The 22,251-nt window shown below is 40.5% G+C and overlaps 2 protein-coding genes across 2 annotated transcripts in view; one reads left to right on the forward strand and one right to left on the reverse strand.

The window, feature by feature from the left end:
• Positions 1–3,911: 3,911 nt before the first annotated feature.
• On the reverse strand, positions 3,912–9,872 carry LOC119900531. The gene is made up of 5 exons (XM_038715568.1): positions 9,598–9,872; positions 7,551–7,862; positions 6,014–6,160; positions 4,617–4,663; positions 3,912–4,531 (listed from the first exon to the last, which is right to left on the reverse strand). The coding sequence occupies exons 1-5, from the start codon at positions 9,665–9,667 to the stop codon at positions 4,385–4,387; spliced, it is 723 nt and encodes a 240-aa protein (XP_038571496.1). The 5' UTR covers positions 9,668–9,872; the 3' UTR covers positions 3,912–4,384.
• A 7,677-nt stretch (positions 9,873–17,549) lies between these two features.
• Positions 17,550–22,251, forward strand: part of mast3b (microtubule associated serine/threonine kinase 3b) — a 40,654-nt gene continuing 35,952 nt past the window's right edge. The window contains exons 1-2 of the mRNA XM_038715569.1: positions 17,550–17,912; positions 20,349–20,438. Of these exons, the coding sequence (XP_038571497.1) occupies positions 17,866–17,912; positions 20,349–20,438 (137 nt within the window). The 5' untranslated portion in view covers positions 17,550–17,865. The remainder of the gene's footprint in view (positions 17,913–20,348; positions 20,439–22,251) is intronic.

A 22,251-nucleotide genomic window follows, 5' to 3' on the forward strand; every position in this document is an offset into this window, starting at 1 on the left:
AGGGGATCTGAGGGGATCGTTTATATTTCCACTCAGGGCTCTGAAAGGGAAGAAGGGCCCCTCATTGTAACTCAGGAGCTAGACTACTACAGTTGAAGGGTCGGCTACTGTTAACAAGAAGGATGAAACTGATGAAGGTTCTCAGGGAACATCCATGGAAAGTCACAGTCCAACTTTAATAGTTAGTTGTTTTAACTGAGCTTCCTGATTTAATTTATTCAAGGGGGTTTTGTCACTTTATCCCTCTACAAGAAAGGCGAATACTGGGGATTCTATTTTCTCAAAAATTAGACTTTTAATGACCCTCCGATTCCTCCTGCTTCCCAGTCTCTGTGCATTGTAGAGTATATACTGTGTTATTTTTATGTGCTATTCATGAACCAAGCATATGCAGCAGACTATGCTGTGCATGGCAGCTTCATTTATATTTTCCCTCAAGCCCCAGAAATCCACCAGTTTGTCGTACTACCTGGCCCCGGTTAGCTATGAGTCATTTAATCTGTGGTAATTTGATTAAACACATTTGTTCAGGAATATGCATCAGGTAAAAACTAACCTTTTCAGTTAATATTATACAGTTGTAAATTTCCAAATAACCTTGTCTGGGCTCGTGCTTTGCCCAGCTGGTAATCCAGACTGGTCTGTGATTACATAAGAGCTTGTAACTGACATGACTTTTTTGTTTCCATCGTCAAATGACTATAAAAATATTAAATTGAAGGGAATATATGACTTTTCCTGGGGGTTTACCCGTTTACATAAGCTGTGAGAAAAAATAGATGCCTGCTCATTTAGTCAGCTCTCTCTTTCTGTTTCTCTCTTTATCATGAAATGAAAGTGACTGTCTTGTTTAGCTGTATTAGTTGAAACCTTAATCAGTAAGACAAGCCATTGTGGGATTGGTAGTTATATCTGATTTACTTGGGTCATTGATACACTAAAATTACTTCCAACCTGACACCAACTCTGCAAGTGTGATGGATCAGTGCTGCATGCTTTTACGTACTGAAAGTGTTTGGTAAGACTGGGTCAAATTGGTAAATTTGTGTTTTTTAAGCTCCACCTGCTTCATGTGTAACTACTGTCTGCCTGGAGTGGCTTTCTCTCCGACACTGAAACACTGTATGTAGACAAAGTCAAGAGAGGGAATCAGCAGCTATTATTATGAGACATTTTATTCAGGAAGGCAACATTTTAATAAGCTGAGCATGCAGCTATACTTTTTGTAATACACTGTGAAGCATACACATTGTCTTTTATTTGTACATAATTTTAAGTTCTGCCATGAATATAAACTACTGACATCAAAACAAAACGTATTTTCGGCACTATTCGCACACAAAAAATAAAGTTTATTGCTGTATTTTGTGCATTTCCAGAAGAATCAGTTCAGTAGTACATGACAAAACAACACTTGAGGACACGAAACATGGTGGATTTCAAATTTGCTATTTTACCAAAAAGGTTTTCAGAAAAGAGAAACTTCAGTCTGTGTTTGGTTCATGTCATAATTTACTAGCTTGGCTGTATTTTCCTTCCTGAGTAACAACCGACATCCGGGCTGAATAATAACCCGATTGTGTGCCACTGTTGAACAGATATGTTGGGTGAGTTTAACTCTATATGATAAAGGGACAACACACATTAATGATATCAATATGTGACACTAAGAACATAAATCAATACTTCTGACAAATCTATCAAAACATCGGTGAGCAGCTGCCAAAAGAGAACTTCAGTGGATCTGCAGTGGAAACTGGCAGTGAGATAGTGTCAGATAGTTGCATATGTAAAACTGTCACTATACAGTAAACGGAAAATCACACATGACGCGTGAATGTACAGTACTGTTGAGCTGGTATCGTATTTCTATACTACAAATAGAATGCCACCATTTCCTAAGACTGTTTCATTTCAGTAATAGTTCTTAGTTTTGTTTATTTTACCAGAGAAAACTGATGAGTCAAAACTGTGATCAACACAATGATGAAAAATACGACATTGACAGAAAATGTTAAAATCACTACACCTGAAACCCAAAGAAGTATGTAAAGATATTACACCACGTATATGAAGGTAAAAATGTGAATAAACAAGTCATAAATGTCACTACAGTGAAGTTCAGCACTGGAGTCCAGATTTGACCTGTAGCGAAAAGTCTGAAGAAAATAGAATTTCCATTTCGAAGTAAATGTCAGTGAGCGTAAAGACTTATAGTCTTTGATTGTTTGAATAAATATTATATGTTGGCAGTCATCTGTCATGCCTCCATAGCCTCAGAAAAGTATTTATATATTTGGAGTCTGGTATGTTTAATAGTAACAAAAAACCAATGCCTGTCCACTGTGACGGAAAGCAGGAATAAATGTTCTGTTACAAACACTATACAGTGAGGAAAATAAGTATTTGAACACCCTGCTATTTTGCAAGCTCTCCCACTTAGAAATCATGGAGGGGTCTGAAATTGTCATCGTAGGTGCATGTCCACTGAGAGACATAATCTAAAAAAAAAATAAATCCAGAAATCACAATGTATGATTTTTCAACTATTTATTTGTATGATACAGCTGCAAATAAGTATTTGAACCTTGCCTTTGTTTGCAATTACAGAGGTCAAACATTTTCTGTAGTTTTTCATCAGGTTTGCACACACTGCAGGAGGGATTTTGGCCTACTCCTCCACACAGATCTTCTCTAGATCAGTCAGGTTTCTGGGCTGTCGCTGAGAAACATGGAGTTTGAGCTCCCTCCAAAGATTCTCTATTGGGTTTAGGTCTGGAGACTGGCTAGGCCACGCCAGAACCTTGATATGCTTCTTACAGAGCCACTCCTTGGTTATCCTTGCTGTGTGCTTCGGGTCATTGTCATGTTGGAAGACCTAGCCTCGACCCATCTTCAATGCTCTGAGGGAAGGAGGTTGTTCCCCAAAATCTCGCAATACATGGCCCCGGTCATCCTCTCCTTAATACAGTGCAGTCGCCCTGTCCCATGTGCAGAAAAACACCCCCAAAGCATGATGCTACCACCCCCATGCTTCACAGTAGGGATGGTGTTCTTGGGATGGTACTCATCATTCTTCTTCCTCCAAACATGGTTAGTGGAATTATGACCAAAAATTCAATTTTGGTCTCATCTGACCACATGACTTTCTCCCATGACTCCTCTGGATCATCCAAATGGTCATTGGCAAACTGAAGACGGGCCTTGACATGTGCTGGTTTAAGCAGGGGAACCTTCCGTGCCATGCATGATTTAAAACCATGACGTCTTAGTGTATTACCAACAGTAACCTTGGAAACGGTGGTCCCGGCTCTTTTCAGGTCATTGACCAGCTCCTCCTATGAAGTTCTGGGCTGATTTCTCACCTTTCTTAGGATCATTGAGACCCCACGAGGTGAGATCTTGCATGGAGCCCCAGTCCGAGGGAGATTGACAGTCATGTTTAGCTTCTTCCATTTTCTAATGATTGCTCCAACAGTGGACCTTTTTTCACCAAGCTGCTTGGCAATTTCCCCGTAGCCCTTTCCAGCCTTGTGGAGGTGTACAATTTTGTCTCTAGTGTCTTTGGACAGCTCTTTGGTCTTGGCCATGTTAGTAGTTGGATTCTTACTGATTGTATGGGGTGGACAGGTGTCTTTATGCAGCTAAAGACCTCAAACAGGTGCATCTAATTTAGGATAATAAATGGAGTGGAGGTGGACATTTTGAAGGCAGACTAACAGGTCTTTGAGAGTCAGAATTCTAGCTGATAGACAGGTGTTCAAATACTTATTTGCAGCAGTATCATACAAATAAATAGTTAAAAAATCATACATTGTGATTGCTCAATTTTTTTTTTTAGATTATGTCTCTCACAGTGGACATGCACCTACGATGACAATTTCAGACCCCTCCATGATTTCTAAGTGGGAGAACTTGCAAAATAGCAGGGTGTTCAAATACTTATTTTCCTCACTGTAAATTCATTGTTGGTCTTGGTCTTTTTTATGGCATTTGTTAACAATAACAAAAATACAGAGTCTCACCTGACTTTCCCTTTAAGGGTTTAGTAGCCAGATGACCCTGAAGTTAGTTTGCTACTGTACTGGCTTGTGGTTTGCCACAGCAGTTGTCACCATTTCTATCTCGAGACCACTGAAAATGAAGTGACACCTACTTACTTAAGACCCTTGCAGAATAGTGACTATTTCCCTCCAAACGTTTTTGCTTGCTAATCATTGCAAGGAGCCCACATGCTGGAAGGATTCATCATCATTGCTTTACAAAAAGTATTTATTACACTTTCTCAAAATATATTTATTTAGATTATATATTAGTTATTTTGCATACCTTTTCTTAAACCAAAGAAAAGACCAGGTGGTTTACATTCAGTGGCACGTCACACTCACATCTTTTCGGGGAGATAACTGACAGCAGCGTACTCTGTATCATTTGGATTTATTTCCAAAACTGCCGAAGGTCTTTTGGGAAAGTCCAGGACGCTGTAGACCACTGAGGGTGCAGGCACATTGTTGGACACCTCAATTATTTCCTGCAAAGATGATGAGAGTCAAACTTAAGAATGACATTGACATTTACATCTTTGAAGATGGCCTAAAAGACAAGTGTGTTCTTACTTGTACTGTGTGATTAGAGGTTTGCTGTGGTGGTGGTTGGTCTTTGTCTGTATAAGAAGCAAAACAAGTGAAATACTGAGTCAGTCAGGCAAATAATCAAAGTATTCATTGCTACACATGTGGTACCAGTCATCACCATCTTTGTTTTGTGAAAATGTTATCGTAGTAGAACAAGCAGGTGGCTTTAACAGTTAAACATTTTAGCAAATACATTTCTCCCTTCTTCCACTCTTTATGCTAGGCTAAGCTAACCGTGTCCGACTTCAAGTCCATACTTAACGCATAGACAAGAGAGCTTATTGATATTCTTATCTAACTCTTGGCAAAAATACTTAAACCAGTAAGCATATTAACAGATTAATCAGCATCAACAGCCATAGCGGTACACACGCTGAACAAAGGACAGCAAATGTTTCTGTGAAGATTTGTTGTTCAAGTTTATCAAATAAATTACTAAAACAAATAGGAGAGTATAATCGACAATAATATTGTTAAACCTAAAGATAAACCTATTAACTATGTTTAAGTCTGACTTTTACTGTTAGCTCTAACCTGCACCACTGTTACAAGCTTTGATGGAAACACAAGTATTATCCTTTATAATCTGGCAGTACAAATAAGCTAGACAGGGTTCAGAAGAGAACAGTTTATCTCCACCATCCAACAGCTATCAGAGCAGTGCTGTCTGTGGACAACAGTTAGACCAGATTAGTGTGATGTGATAAAGGAGCGCATAGTCAGCAATAGCCTGCATTTGTATACACGTACGGGAAATCATCAACTGTGGTTTCTGAGGTCACGGGGGATGTCAAATGTATTGCGACAATGTTCCTACTCAAAGTAGGCTGAAGGGGGTTGTCTCTGAAGTGAAAGCGCATTCGTAATAGTAAAAAAATATGCAAGCACTTTTTTCTACCCATCCCTTTGTGATAGTAGGCACATATATTGAAGGATGCCTTTTCATAAACTGTGAATCATCGCGTGTTTCAAAAGGATGTGAAACTGCAAACTGGTTTGCATTTTGAGCATCTAACCACACAATTGCAGATTTTTTTCCACAGAATAACAATAATTCTTCTCAGCTTTACTTTGTAAAAATTTAGAAAATACTACTCACCATAGCCCTAAAAATATAATTTAGCACTGGGCTGGATGTGGGGTTAAATGATAGGTTTCCTGGTGTATCAGTTCAAACATTAACATTGTATTTTAGATTATAATAATTTGTTTGACATTTTTTGTATAGACAGAGTATAGCATGGAAATAAGTGTGCATTCCTATTTTAGCTACACTGAAAGCAACTTAGGGTCAGTGTACGTCTATATCAGATACAAGATAATATCCCTTAAAGTCCTGAATTATCAGTTTTGCCAGTTTTGGCCGTAAATTTCCTTACCTTGTGTTCTCACAAGACACCATATCAACCAGGGAAATATTGCAGCCAGCAGAACGACAGGTGAAACCACAAACACAGTGATGATGTGAGAGAAACTGGGCCTTTCACTGTTTTCAGGTGTTGTGTTGTTATTCAGCTCTGGAGGAACTGTAGGAGTTAAAGGGAAATTATGAACCATCAGAGTGGTGCCATGGCAATAACTGTTCAAATTATACTGAATTACTGTATATCCCCAGTGGAAATTTCTCTATTGTTTGACTATATTTTTCCTATACAATTTTACTTATAAAGTATAATCACATATTCTTTTTTTTAATTAAATACAAAGTAGACAGTAAGGTTAAGACACAAACACAATCACTTTTCTGACTGACCACCTTGACAGCAGGCAGATGAGCCTTTAACCCGCACCAATACATTGTGGAGTGCCTAATAGCATCTCTGATGTGAGCCAAAGAGAAGGTGTAGCATGTCATTATTCTATATTTTTCTTATTGTCAGCCATTTTCATGAAAAGACAAAGACATTGTGTTAATCTAATGGATGTATTGCCATGAAATTTCATACAGCTATTCATCCTTCATGCTCAAAGGATGAATCCCACTAACTTTGGTGACTTCAGAAACCATGCGAAGGACTGCTTTATAGCAATGTTTTAATTTGCTGCATTAGCAAAAAACAGACAGCCTGATAATGTTGTCTCTAATCAGTTTCTCAATAGAAACTTTCCTGGGGTTCTGGAAGTAGAACAGGTTGCCCACTGATCACAGGGTTGGTTCCAGTCACGCTGTCCACATGTTGTATGTTCCTGCAATGCAGTTCCATTGCCATCAGTGTGTGTGTGTGTGTGTGTGTGTGTGTGAATGGGTGAATGGGTGAATGAGAAGCAAGGTAAACTTCTTTGTCCTGCTAAGGTAGAATAGCACTATAAGTGCAGTCCATTTATATCATAATATATATCACTATTGCAATATTATATGATGTATGTCAAGATACAGGTCTACATCTGTAGTGCACATGTTCATCATAATGAAGCAACATGACACCCAGTACAACAGTGTTGCTTACAATATGTTTTAATAGTTTTTGGATAACAATGAAGGTCTAAGAACCAAAGAAATAATTACACTATATCAGCATTTGTTATACAGGCATACTTGTTATCAGTTCATTGATGGTTGTGGTCTTTTTGTTCGATTTGTTGACAGTAAGAAAAACATAGAATATTGCCAGCCTTATCCTTTCAAAGATATTGAGCATGTTCTGGTAATCCCTAGGACTGGTAAATATTTACTTTGGAAATTAGACAAACAAGGGATTGCTGTGAAGGGTCTCCTCTCTCTGTTTACGCAGGAAGTGAAGGTGGTGTGGTGGGTGATGGTTAACTCGATGAACCACAGTAAATGAGTACATGCTGTTCATCTAAATCAGTCTTCTCATGCTGCACACTGCACAGACTGATAAGTTTTCTGTTTTAATATTGATCTATATTGGTGTAATTTAAAAGTGAGACCTGCAATCTAGAGTCTGTCCTCACCCGTGCTGCTTCTGTTCTCCTCTCTGACGATCAGCTGCACCTTGTCACTTTCTTCAGCATATCCTTCTTTAAACAAACTGGCCCAGTAATATCCACTGTCATTTAGGTTGAGATTTGTAATGTGGTAAAATACAGTAGTATTTTTGCTGTAAACATCAAAAACTCCTGTCCTGTCGCCCTGTCGATACTCAGCAATCTTTTTGCTATCTATATAAACTGCAAAATGACTGTTATTTGAGATGCTGACATTAAATGGGAATTGAAGGGTGATGTTGTTACTGAGGAGCCCAGTGACCTCAGCTCGGCTAGGGCCTGTATGGAGACAAAACAAGAGAGGTGGATGCGTAAGAGGATGCAATGATAACTCTGATCTATATAAGCTAAACCACAGTAATTGCACTCTGGCTGTGTAATTACTCCTCTCTGACTTTGTATTTCTGCCCAGGTAACAGTAACTGCACTCTGCTTTGTCCATCTGTTTTCTCTACAACCCCTAATTGCACTGAGATAGCCACTACTAGCTTTAGCTAAAGCTAAAACTAAAGTAGGGTTCCAAGCTGTTAACTGCAGTTGAAAGAATATAAATTTTCATGAACAACATAATTTTGTAATGTTACATATCTAGAAGGAGGAAGAAGGTAAATGCAATCATAATGGAGATTAGAAGCCTAGCAAAACTCCTGCTAAAGCTAACGTTACTAACATTAACCGTCTCAGCTCTTTAGTAGAATTTATGTGATTTGGTGTGATTAAACTACCTTTAAATCACATTTAAAATGTATTGAATTTAATAATAATATTGATTAGAATAAACATGTATAATTGTATTTCAGAAAATATTAGCCCAGATGTACAGACCATGACTGTATAAAACGTGGACGTAGAATCTGTGATGTCACCCATTGGTTTCTGAAGAGAGTGAAGCTCAATGTGGGTGGCTCTGGCCCTTAATTATGCATAACATTAAGCTTTAATATTACTTAAAAAGGTGAGTTACATGACAATTCACTCCCCATGCAGTTGTCATGAACGGGGAAATTAACTATAAAGACCAACACCATTTTTCGCTGAACTGCTATTTTACCACTTCCGTGTTGGCTTTACTTTTCTGCCCTGGGAGTTTCTGCTTAGTACAGACACATACTTGAAGTTTATTTTCTTAAACAAACTAGTTAAAATGGACAGTTGACAGAATGCATTTTGTTGGTTGATTTAGAAAAAGGGGACTGAGGATACAGGACCCTTATGTAAAGAGAACCCACAAAGATACTAAAATGAATAGATGTGGATGCAGTGAGAGGTCCATAGAGAATTCCTATGTACAGGGTCCAGAATTTTGTGCTACGCCCCTGGATATTAGTATGTGCTCTTAAACTGTTTTATTTGTTATATAAAATAAATTCTTGACTCTGAAAACATTTAGGATATCTCCTGTATATCCTAACTGTTGATTAAGCTGTGCTGAAGTACCACTCACATTAACCATGTATCCCATCTGTCATTATTGTATATATGTTATGAACCAGAACTGGTTTCACTTTAAAATGAAGGATTAAAGGACATAATTTAAACTCTTATGGACTTATGTATTTCCTGATTTCACATTCAAGATCTCAGTGAGCTTTAAAGGAAACATTTTATAAAAATTCCACAAGATTAAACAAGTTGCCTCAAGGCCACACTGTTATTATCTTAAACACAAGCATCACGTTTTAATGAGGAAGATGTCATGCAACAATTTGTTACACTTAACATTTAATGAGCACTGTGTTCCTATTTAAAATCACCTCAGAAGCACAGTAACTGTGTGGAACTCCTAAACACCATTCAATACAGGTACTAATTGCAGTTGGGAAACTGAGGTATCATTAGCGCTCATAACAACATATGTCATCGTGACATAATGTAATTCTAACAGAATAAAGCAGAAATAAATAATACATAAGTTAAATGAAGCAGTTTAAAAAATATACCTGTAGCAGTTGAAAACCCACAAAACTGAGATTTCGGATTGTAAAACATGAACGACCAGAAGAAGATAGCTTACCATTGAATACCATGTGAGCTGCGATGATCACAACTAACCCAAGAGGCTTTGTGACGATGTTGTCAACCATGATAGAAGAACTGTGCTGCTTGCACGGCTGGCGAGGTTTGGCTCTTTAGTCTTTGATCTGATTTTTATTTTTATGAGCTGCCTTTGTGTGTTGAATCCTATGGTTTGATATTTACTCTAAAGCAGCAGTTTGTGTGCCTGAGAGGAGGAAACTGTAGACAGGAACTTGTACGAACACTGAATTATCTACTTACAGCATCACTGGCGCCTCCTGTAACGGAAGACTTCAAAGAGGTTCGTGGACATGTGGTTCAGACTGTGAGGAACTCAGCTGAAGAGGCTGGCACTCACATGATGTGTGTAAATTCAGGAAGAGCAAATAGTTTTCTTCATATTTTAAGGGACATTTTGTATTTTATACATAGAAAACAGTCTCAAAACTCACTGTACATTGGAATTGGATTAACGTTTTGCTAACAATAAACCCTTGTAACGAGTCTTTGGCAAGAAATGGTTTGCCCACAAGTTAGTGAGTTTAATGTGTTCTCTACCAATCAACTGCTGTTGTGCTTATACCCTGTTTCACATCGTAAAAAATCCCCATTTTTTTCCACCTAAACTTAGATATGTAAATAGTTTTGGTCTTGTCTGCAGAGTTTTTGAGATATCAGTCAGTTGGGGTGACAGCCCAGCTTAAAAAAGCTTGATAACCACTTTTACCAGTGGTTCCAGCACAATCAATCAATGTTTTTGTTATACTGTTAATAGCCTGCCAAACACGCTCACTCACACATGCACAAGCAACACTTTAACCACATCACAGTCAAGTTGGGGGCTTTGAAGTCACAATTTGATGACTTTGTGCAGAGGAAGACCCCGTGGCTTAAACCACTAAAGCTGAAGATGACTCAGCTGTCAGGGGCACAAACCTGTAGGTGATGTAATCCACCTTCTTCTGTCAGTCACAGACATGTTTGAGGGCTGGTGTGTTTTTTAAATGTAGCTTTGCTAAAAAAGAAATGAAGTGATAAATAACTTTTTTTTAGAAATCATGCCCCCCTGAGCTCACAAAATGTTAACCTATGCTCAGGGGCGTAGAAAAGCTTGATTTATACTCCTGCGTTGGGGTATACTTGCGTAGCTACGCTGTAGGCTATGCATGTAGCCAGGCATTTATACTTGTGCGTCCATGTGTTCGTTAATCTGTAATTACACCCCCAAACGCTAGTCGGCACTAGCGCTACAGAGTCCACTGTGTCGACTTTTGCCAGCCGAGCAGGCTAACTTCCGGTTTAGCCCTCCGCTAACGTGAATGGGGGTAAAATAGTAAATGTGCGGCTGGTGTAGCCTTTTGTTATCAATGTTATCAACCGAGTGGATCACATTCTGATAATGAAACGAGTCACTTCGCTCGGGTTGTGACGGTCAAATATATTGATCCACTGTGTTACAGTCGCTGTTTTGACCGCTAGTAAAAGTTACTTCAAAGCACGGGCACTTCCTGTCGGCTCGGACACATTGCGAGGCTTCCCTGCCGACCAATCACAGAGCTTACGGTCCGCGTCGACTTGACGTGTGGTTACATTTTTGAGGAGGTGCACGTCAGGCTACGCTGTCGATTTGACGCAGAAGTATAAATTGCACTTGAGGGGGCAAAGGGGACTGCAGTGCCCTCAGGTGGGGAGGGTACTTCTTCAGTTCAGAACTGAAGAAGTCCTTTGGATGAGGGACGAAACGTCTTCCAGTATCTTCAACCAAGTCCAGTTGCCCTTCATTTTAACCCTCGTTGGATAACTATGACCTGGATGACTGAGAATCTTCATAGATATCTGATTATATCTTTTCATGTGACAACACTGAAGAAATGACAGCTGTCCCCTCAAAATAACACATCACACAGCCATTAAAGTCTAAACCGCTGGCAACAAAAGTAAGTACACCCCTAAGTGAAAATGTCCAATTTGGGCCCAATAAGCCATTGTCACTCCCCAGTGTCATGTGACTCGTTAGTGTTACAAGGTCTCAGGTGTGAATGGGGAGCAGGTGAGTTAAATTTGGTGTTATCGCTCTCACACTCCCTCATACTGGTCACTGGAAGTTCAACATGGCACCTCATGGCAAAGAGCTCTCTGAGGATCTTAAAAAAAAAAATGGTTGCTCTACATAAAGATGGTCTAGGCTATAAAAAGATTACCAAGACCCTGAAACTGAGCCGCGGCACGGTGGCCAAGACCATACAGCGGTTCAACAGGACAGGTTCCACTGAGAACAGGCCTCGCCATGGTCAACGAAAGAGTTGAGTGCACGTGCTCAGCGTCATATCCAGAGGTTGTCTTTGGGAAATAGACGTATGAGTGCTGCCAGCATTGCTGCAGAGGTTGAAGGGGTGGGGGGGTCAGCCTGTTAGTGCTCAGAGCATACGCCGCTCACTGCATTGATCTGCATGGCTGTCGTCCCAGAAGGAAGCCTCTTCTAAAGATGATGCACAAAAAATCCCAGAAACACTTTGCTGAAGACAAGCAGACTAAGGACATGGATTACTGGAACTATGTCCTGTGGTCTGATGAGACCAAGATAAACATATTTGGTTCAGATGGTGTCAAGCGTGTGTGGTGGCAACCAGGTGAGGAGTACAAAGACAAAGTGTTTCTTGCCTTCAGTCAAGCATGGTGGTGGGAGTGTCATGGTCAGGAGCTGCATGAGTACTGCTGGCACTGGGGAGCTACAGTTACACCATGAATTCCAACATGTACTCTGACATACTGAAGCAGAGCATGATCCCCTCCCTTTGGAGACTGGCCCTAATACGATAACAACCCGAAACACACCTCCAAGACGACCACTGCCTTGCTAAAGAAGCTGAGGGTAAAGGTGATGGACTGGCCAAGCATGTCTCCAGACCTAAACCCTATTGAGCATGTGTGTGGCATCCTCAAACGGAAGTTGGAGGAGCGCAAGGACACCCACCAGCTCCGTGATGTCATCATGGAGGAGTGGAAGAGGACTACAGTGGCAACCTGAAAAGTTCTGGTGAACTCCATGCCCAAGAGGGTTAAGGCAGTGTAGGAAAATAACAGTGGCATCAGCTAAAGTAAACAACTGGCAGTCAATGCTTCTAGGGACGGGTATTGAAAATTAGCAATGGCTATAAATGCTGTAAATGCATTGCATTGGAAAACTGTTGCAAGGGCTAGTGAGTTCCATTTAAATCCCTGAATGTCCCTTGCCCAATTTCTACTACTGAAAGTAATTTGTGGTGAGTGTAGCAACTACCAAATTTAAAATTAACTATTTCCTTACCTGCCTGACTACCCACCCAAAAAAAACATAAACTGGGCAGTAAGCTACAGTACATTATGTAAGTTGCTTGTGTAGGTTTGTTTATCTGAAGACTTTAAACCCCCAAGGAGGATCGCCTAAATAGCCTAAATAACATTTCCGTCTGCCAAATCCATATAAAGACAAGGCAAAATCCATGTTTCATAATATGTCACCTTTAAAAGTGTACCCTTTGTCACTACTCTCTACATTAAAATGTATATATTTAAGACTTGTCTTCAAATTAGGCCAAACATTCTATGGTGCAGCTGCAGTGTGCTGTACAAGTCTAATGAAAAAGCAGCATTGTTCTCGCTCTTGCTCTTCACAAGCAACTCTCTCAGTGGTGCATCAGCTTAAGTAAAATCCATTTTTCCTTAAAAGAACCAGTGCTTAATGGAAAGAGCTTCTTATTACTTCTTGTTCTTACCAGTTTATAATACGTTCCTGCATCTGTCAACATGTGTCCATTAGGGCCAAATGTCCAATCAGAGTGCTCGTGAGCAAAGAGCAGTCTCTGTCTGCTCACTTCATATTTCATTTGGAATGTACATTTCTGACAAGACGTACTGTAGATTTAGATGCAGATGTGATTATTCCACTGTCACTATTGTATTTCTACGCCATCTTGTGGACTGAATAGTTGATCCAAACAACTTGTAAAACTCCAGACACACCTCCCTTTTTTCACTCTCACACACATAGACTCCTACAAAAACATACAAACACACATGCTCACACTTATTGCCACCCACTTCCCGTGTGATGTTATTTCCTCATTTCCTGCATCACTGCTTATTGAAATAACTTCCTTTGTACATATCTTACATCATGTTATGTGCCATTGTCACATGTTATTCAGCAACAAGAACACAATATTTTTGTGATATTCCTTCAGTTTCATTACTCTTACTCTTGTTGCTGCTCAGTTTACAATAATTGCTCAAATTATTTAGCTTGTCATTTTCATATTATCTTTTCCTCGTTAAATAGGTTGTCTGTGCAAGTCCTTTTCTTCAGCTGTTAATCTTACCATTGTATTGTGATGCAGCATCCATTTGCGTCTATTATTTATTAACTTTCAAGTAAATAAAACCATGGAACACACATATATTTGCAGCAAATATACAATAGACTAGGTTTCAGTGGTTTTGTTATGCAGTCAGTAAAGAAATAAATCAAGGCCTCAGATTATGTGCTTCCAGTGCCTCATCTGAAGCCTGGAGACATTATTATGTGATATGGGGAGGCATCTTCAGTTCACTGTGTGTGTGTGTGTGTGTGTGTATCTGGCTTTGCTGAGACATTTACCCATGTGGAGGCCCTGCTTTTCAAACTGGAAGCATCAGCTGTATGGCAGGAAAGGAGGACATGGGCAGATAAAGCTGCATGTGGATACTACCAGGCAGTGTAAACAACATGCTCTCAGGGGACAGGTGACAGGGTAGGGAAGAAGATGAACAAAAAGAAAAATGGACAGATTTTTGGATGGCAGGGTTTGCCTGTTTTGTATGCATTTTGTTATTGTAAACTATTTGCATAATCTTTGCGTAATCTGCTCTGGTTAGCATTAATCAGCTTATGTGTCAATGGGTTATTAGTCATGTCCTCAATGTGAATTATAGTTATATGGCCTCCTCTTTCCCTTTCCTCCCATGCAGGAACACTTACCTCACCTCACGTTTCTCAGGTTTTGGTGAACAGTGATTCCTTCCTGAATCCTCTCGCTTGTTATTTAATCCTTCAGTATCTGTGGGTGAGATTTTGGATGTCTGTGAGCCTCAATCTGCCAGCTACAGTTACCCAGAAGGCCGTATTTTGAGTTTCTGTGAAAACATGTTTCAAAGAGGAACTCTACACTAATTTTATTTGTGTGTGCTGTACACATAACATAGATTCTTGTAGGCACGTGATGTAATTTACTGTGTTCGGTACTGTTTCTATTATAGTGTAATTTACTCTGTATTTTTACATGGGTGGTTCAGCAGAAAAGACAAAACAAAACAAAACATGATGTAACGTTGAAAACAGTCCAGATCACTTTGTGTGGCTTAAAGCATACTGAACCCCAAAGCTGACTTGGCTGCCATTTGCTGAGGGACATTTGTTGAAACAGGGTTTAGCTAAGCTTCATCTCACAGAGCAGAGATAGGAGGAATCACACAGACTGATGGGAAGGGAAGAGCAGGAAAGCCCTTATCGCCATGGTAACTGAGAAACTGACTCTCCTATGAAATGCTGCTCTAACAAAACAATATCCAAGCAATCGGAAATGGGAAGCCCCCACCACCACCACCAAGACTATACACCATCCACCACTCACTACCTATCACCCAACACACACACACACACACACACACACAAACACACACACACACATTTCCTTGTACTTCTATAATTGTGAGGACCCTCATTGACATAATGTGTTCACTGGACCCTTACCATAACCATCACAAATAAAATGCTGACCTTACCCTAACCAAAACCTAATTTTACCCTAACCCTTAAAACCAAGTCTTAACCTTCAAACAGCCCTTGTTGTGAGGAAGTTGGGAGGACCAGCAAAAATGTGCTCACTCTCCAAAAATGTCCTCGCTCTGTTGGCTAAAATCTCGTGTCCTGTAGGATTACAAGTGCAAACACACACCAGACACACACACAACAGACTTTTTTCCTGCTCATTAGGTTTAACAGGTGGGTTCAGACACAAAGCCAAAGCTGTCCCACAATTTAAATTTTTCTCTTTGTTCTCTTGCAACATTGTGATGCCATATCATTTTGTCTGTATAGATTAGACTAGACTAGACTATTGACCATTCTCTCAAGACATCAACTGAAGCCTTCCAGTGTGTGACTGGATCTTTGGTCTTTCTTTTGATTTCTAGAGGCAGTTTATATTATTATAGATTCCCATAACAAACAGCATGGTCAATCCAACAAGTACGTCAAATATGCTGGATCATGTCAATCATGCTGGAGGAGAACAACCCTGAATCGCTCTCTCTCCCCCCCCCCCTCTCTCTCCCTCTCCCTCTCCCTCTCCCTCTCTCTCTCTCTCTCTCATATGATCATTTTCTAGCAAACAGGCAAACCATCACCAGCTCCCTAGCAACTAGGAAGACACTGGTGTAATCTCCATCTCATGTTACCGTTGGAGATGCAGGCATTCAACAGAAAAACATGAAAACATGTACACACACAGCCACACACAAATTGGATGCTGACAAATTGACTTTCAAGTATGCAATTATTGGATATCAGCACACACTCACACACCCACCTGCACTATATGTGGGCTACAAAAGAATTGACTTTGAAGCAAGCACTTGCAAACACATACATCTCAACCAACACACTCTCACACACTCTCACATAAACACACTCCTACACATGCTTTGGAAATCTACTCTCAAGCATGCTGTAAAAAAACACCTGATGTTGGCTCGTGCGCGCATAGACCAGAGGAGTGCCTAATAAACTACAGATGCTCAGAAATTTGATTTAGTTACACGTGCACCGCGACTGCATGCACACACACACTCCTTGCCTCCTTGGGGAAATTGACTCTGTCAATGCAATTAATGGGTTCCTACATCACAGTCAGAAAATAAAGGCATGCAGGGCAGAGCCTCCACAAACACACACACACACGCATATATGGAAACACATTAACAATGTGTGATCTCAGACATCAATTCACATAATTCTGAGCAATTTGACCACACAGTTTGAATGGGTGTTGAATATCTATTTGTGGAAAATAACTAAACTTCTTGTTTAGATTTTAATTTAATTTAGGGCTATGACCAACACGGGGAACATTATAACTAATAATGTCGCTTGTTAAAACCCAGTGGGAACCACCAGGTTTGAAAGGTGAAGCCAATGTGGACAATAGTATGTAGGACCGCCAGCCGGCTAGCTAGCCAGCCAGCTAGCTGGCAGTATCAAAGTAAACAAGGGTCCTAGAAATGCATGTTCCGGTCCTAGGATTGCAGTCCTGAAACTGCAGACTCCGGTACTGCAGCTACATACTACTCAATGTGAAAGTGGTTTCACCTGCATTCTGTCTAACTGCCATCAGTGGGCGACTCCACTGGTTAAAAAAGGATTCCAATTGTATAGAAGTCTATGACAAAATTACCCTACTTTTAACTTGATTTATTGTTTTAGTAAACACTTTCCTAATGAGTTTATAGTCCCAATCGTTAATTTCAAGTCTTCTTCAATACAGAATGATATTCACTTTGTAAATTATGGTCCCATTTAGAGTAAAATAGATGATAACACAGCTATGCTTTAGGGCATGGCTACCTTGTGATTGACATGTCACCACCACAGTGACCTGTCAGACGTAGCAATGTATGTCTCTCTTGAGCTCCACTCTTTCGTCCAAATATGGCCTCTTTTGGTTCCAAAAAACAAGATGGTGAAGGCCAAAATGCCAAACTCAAGGCTTCAAAATGGTAGCCAACAAACCCCATTGTTCCCCTTCTTTTTTCAGGTTTGATAATTACACATAGGCCTAAACCCAAACGCCAACATCTCCGTCCTCCCCCAACCTGTGTGATGACTGCCCAAATAGATATAGCCATCCCCCTCCAATAGACTCCCCCCTTCCTCCTTCCTTCCCGTCCTCCCTCCGCACCAGTCACATGGAGGTTAGCGGTGACCCGTCGCTCCCTCGGTTCCGTGGCAGTCGCTCTCCCGTGCGCCTTGGAGACAGACGAGAAGCGAAACGCGCAAAACTGTCGCGGTGCCTCGTCGCATCTATTCCCACGGAAAATCTCTCCGGAATCCGCTGAAGCCGCAGGTAAACGATACTCTGTTAAACGAGTTATTTTTAGTCACCCACCGCAGCGATGAGTGGTTGGAAGCCGGTTGTGAGCCCGAGTGGTGCTGCGCTGTGGTAAATGAAGCCCCTCTTGGTGTTCAGCAAGAATGAAGTCGAGGCGAGATAAGCTGAAGATCCCCTCTCTGACTCTGGAGTAAGTTCTGCTTTTCATATATTTTCATATTTTTGTGCATGTGTGAAACCGCAAGTTATATTGAAAGTAGTAATAAGGGTGAAATAATAGTTGATGCGCTCATATTGATGGTACTCCTGTGTACACCAGTGTTAACACACACTTTGTAATGGAAAGTGGCTGTTGTTCAAACCACAACTGTCACACGGCTCCCAGCTGTGAAACCAAAACAACCAGCTGAGCCTGATGAAAATGCAAATAAGCCCTCATGTTTTCTCAAAGGGCTATGGTTTGCTTGAGGCTTCATTATCTAGTTAACATTTTTAAATTACTCTTTTGTAATATGAAACATTTGTAGTATTTTTTAAAACAGGACTATTTAGCAGATAAGGAAAGTTACAGGTGTGTCACCTGTAACCAATATGTATTGAAATGCAAGTATTCTCAGCATTATCAGTAAAACTCAGGCTCACAATTGCTCCCTGCTATTAATCTTTAAACTGATTTATCCCACTGGATGTGGAGAAATCCAGCTTTCCGACCTTGGGCAAGGCATGGCTGGTTAAACTTGTAAAACCAAACAAGTGAAACAACAAGGAAGTTGTGAAGATGAGGAGCTTGAAATATTTTGTCGAACGTTTTTGGCAGCTCATATCAGTGGAAATACTTCTTTCAGTTTCTCAATGCAGTTCATTTAACTTTGGACAAACCAAATGTTTCACTTTGTTTCATAGGAACAGCTCATGCCTCAGTGTGAATTCTGTCCTCATGATGTTCTATTTTTTTTTTACCAGCTCTATTGTCTCCTTTATTTTTTAAACCTCACATGAAGTCCTCGTCCCCCAATTCCTTCATGAGTCACGTGCTCCCCCTCACATCACCAACACAGACAAATGGCTCTCAGTCTTTGGGTGAACAGATATTTTATTTCACTATAATTGCAAACCTGTAAATCCTGTCTTCATCAAAGGACATGGCTGCAGTCTTAGATCTGCCCACTTTTCCTCCAGAGTGTAGCCTTTTTTTGTGGGGAGGGGGTACCTGCTGCCCATTAGATGCTGATCCATAAGGCGTAGGAGCTCCCTGCTCACAAGCCCATTCTCTGATCGATCCATCTGCCTCCTCCATGGATCACCACAGCATAGCGTGTGCTGTTTTTGTTTCATTTTAATTTTCTGGCACTTAGCTGCTCGCCGCGCAGCGCTGAGATACAGGGGGAGGTTCAGGCTTTGATAGTTGGCTATTGATGGACGCATCAGTCCAGACACACATTTGAAACAAATCTGTGACATATAGGTTTCAGGATGGGCTTGTTCGCCACCAGCGGTGCACAAATGACTAGAAATAAACATTATCTTGGAATAGGTGATGCCTCTTTATACAGTCTAAATTTGCTTGCCGCAATGGTTATTTTTGCAGTAAAGACAATCCTGCTGCTATCTTGCCACGGAAAGGTTGGAGCATGCCACTTGATTTCAGAATCTCCCTGAACGACCTCAACATCTGAGCAAATCAGAAATTCAGTGTGAATGACACCAGTGAGTCAGTCTGAGGTTTTCTACTCTCTACAGGAGTGTCCATGAAGTGCAGACAAAATGGAAATGACAGACGATTACTCACTCAAGCACCATTGAGGGCTTTGGTTTAGGGTTTCTGAAGGAGAAAATGTGTCAAGACAAAATCCAGTGAGTTGCATGTTTTGTGTAATTATGAGGCGGCACTACAGAGTGAGGAGTCTTTGTGCAAGGAGTACTTTTTCCTACCATCCTCCCTGCATTACTATGACAACACGTTCATTAGTGCTGTGGTAGCCAGTGCTGCGTTTAGCCCTGGGAAGCCTCTGCAGCAGTGAGACAATAGCAGCACTGTGCAGCCCACAAGGCAGAGCTTCCAACTGAGCAGGGAAATCAATAGAAAACAGCTTCGGCGCTGGGTCAGACCTTAGGATGGATGAGCATGCAAGTTTTGATGCAAAAATAGTGCGCTAAGATGTGAAATGGTAGCCAATGATAGTTATTTAAGGACAGTCTGAGGATTTCTTTTGTATACAGCGCTCAGGAACCCAAAAGTGTATTGTTCTTGAGGATTTTAGAAACTTGAAGAACATGGTCCTTGTCAAATTGATTCTGAAGTCAAGCCTATATCAACATCATAACATGCATAACTTCCTTTCTGTTGTGTTGACACCCAGCTGTCAACTTCCTGTGTTGTTTGAGCTCATGAGCACCCACTGCTGCATCCAACCACCCTGTAACAAACAATGCTAAAAGAGAGGCAGCAGCATTACTCGGCAGATAGATACAGAGTGTCAGTATCGGCTGTTGGCAATAGTCAGTGAGAGGCAGGCATCAATCTCTAACCTCTGACCAAAGCTCTGCTGCTGTCTGATGTCAGACGTTGGTGTGCTGAGGTGCTGAGTCAGTACACTACTCAATGTGAACATGTCTTGCTTTACAGTTTGTCGCCCACTTGCCAAAGCCCCACCCTCCTGAGCCCATGCAGCCCCTGCAGCCCCTGCAGCCCCTTACAAACCCTTCATCCCTGGAGGTAAGACAACCAGCTCACACACAGACTGTTTCTATAGATGCTAAGTGTTTTTTAAAAAAAAGCAACGAAGATGCCATACTATTTGCGATGTCACAAAAAATATTGAATCATATATGCTGCTTCAAAATACTATTGTTTTATTTGGTAAGAATCGTAACCTTTTTAAACAGCAGTTGACAAACAATCTCACAACAAGGTCTGTGTCAGTGCTTTTAATCGTATCACACAATCTCATCTTTAATCTACACTTGTCAGATTGGTCTGAGTGCCGAGGCAGGAAAAGCAGATGAGGGCCAAAACGCAAGACATGGGGAGAGTTGCAGATCATTTTGCAATGTTTAATCCAAAAGTATCTTACTGGCTTACAGATAGTCATTGCAAATAGTTATCCAAATGATAGTAAATCCAAACTTTAACCAGCCAGCATAAGCAGAGACACTAGACGTAATGGTGACACACAGCTTGAAAATGACATGGCAATGATCCAGCAATGACGGAAGAGCAGGCAGTATATACAATAAACAGGTGAGACACATCAGGTAATCAAGACAGGGAAGACGCAGACAAGAAGCAATGCCAGACATGACAAGCAGATACTAACACTACAAAGTAAAACAAGAACGGCCAGCAATGCAGACAAACCATCACCCAGACGCAAACTGATTCTCAACATAAAACAGAAACGGGCAGACTTTGGACAAAGCATGCAGGATCATGAGAACAATAATATGACAACTGGGGCAAACCCCATTTGCTCAACAAGATAGTGTGATGTGACGAAAGCTCCAGAATAGCTGCTAATCTGTGCTAACCCTGTGGTGTGATTGTTTTGTCAACTGTTTGAGGAACTGTTTTAAAAATACTACAAATTCACAAAAATAACATGAAGGAGTAGAGTAAAACTTTAATCTTCAGACCCCAATAAAACAATAACAGTAAACATAAGTGATCTCTGCTGAGTGGTTTTCCGAGTAGAGATAGGATAACTTCATTAAAAAGTATGAGATATAAATGGAAATATGCAGTAAGTCTGAGTTGTTTTTGTATATTAAGATGCTTCTGTTTCACCAGTGAAGACCTATCATTTATTAGTTGTCTCTAAGTCTATGTGAGTTGCTTGGCAACGGTGCTGTGTGCTGTGGAGGAAGGCAACAACGCAAACAGAGGAGGCTGCATCCAGCATGTTTCTGGATGTGTGAGCAGTGCTAGGCTATCACACCGTACACTGTACAGTAATTAATCCCATTTTGCTGTTGAAAAATGAGCAAATCTTAATAGGAAAACCTCTCAGATAATAATCATGCCGTTTTCACACATTCTAAGTAATCTGATGCCACAGTATGGCAGATTGCACATTTGCTGGCAGCTCTCTTCACAGCATTTTGCATTGGAGACCCCCCCTGTTGTTTCACCATCTAGAAACATGTTCATTCTCTTGCATTAGATTCAATATTTGGTCTGTAAATTGCTTCCCTACATCAAACTTTGGTTGTGATACACTGAATATGTAGAGGTCTTGATGACATCATCATTCGTCAAGTAATGTTTATATGTAAGAAAAAAAAGAACAAATCAGACATGAAAAGCAGGGGACTTTTTAAATCATGTTAATGTTTATTAAAGGAAAGTAGTGAACTCCACAGACATGCAGCATTCTGATAATAATCATCATACATACACACATACAGTTCTCCTCACATTGGAAAACATCGTCATATAGGCAGAAAGCATACTGTATACTACTTTTGTTTTAGGTATCATTTCCAAAAGTGAGAGATTTGATTTTGACTCCTTGCAACTTTATAGGGATTGT

Source organism: Micropterus salmoides, unplaced genomic scaffold (genome assembly GCF_014851395.1).
Source record: "Micropterus salmoides isolate LMB-PRFRI ecotype aquatic unplaced genomic scaffold, ASM1485139v1 Ms_hic_scaffold_13, whole genome shotgun sequence".
Lineage (NCBI taxonomy): Eukaryota > Metazoa > Chordata > Actinopteri > Centrarchiformes > Centrarchidae > Micropterus > Micropterus salmoides.

What these genes read in the sequence shown, in the direction of transcription:
- LOC119900531 (XM_038715568.1), bottom strand. Translation starts at nt 9,667, where the DNA reads ATGGTTGACAACATCGTCACAAAGCCTCTTGGGTTAGTTGTGATCATC. An exon ending in GGAGAACAGAAGCAGCACGG is followed by an intron (nt 6,161 to 7,550) that starts GTGAGGACAGAC and finishes TAACTCCTACAG; the next exon opens with TTCCTCCAGAGCTGAATAAC. An exon ending in CCTCTAATCACACAGTACAA is followed by an intron (nt 4,532 to 4,616) that starts GTAAGAACACAC and finishes TCATCTTTGCAG; the next exon opens with GAAATAATTGAGGTGTCCAA.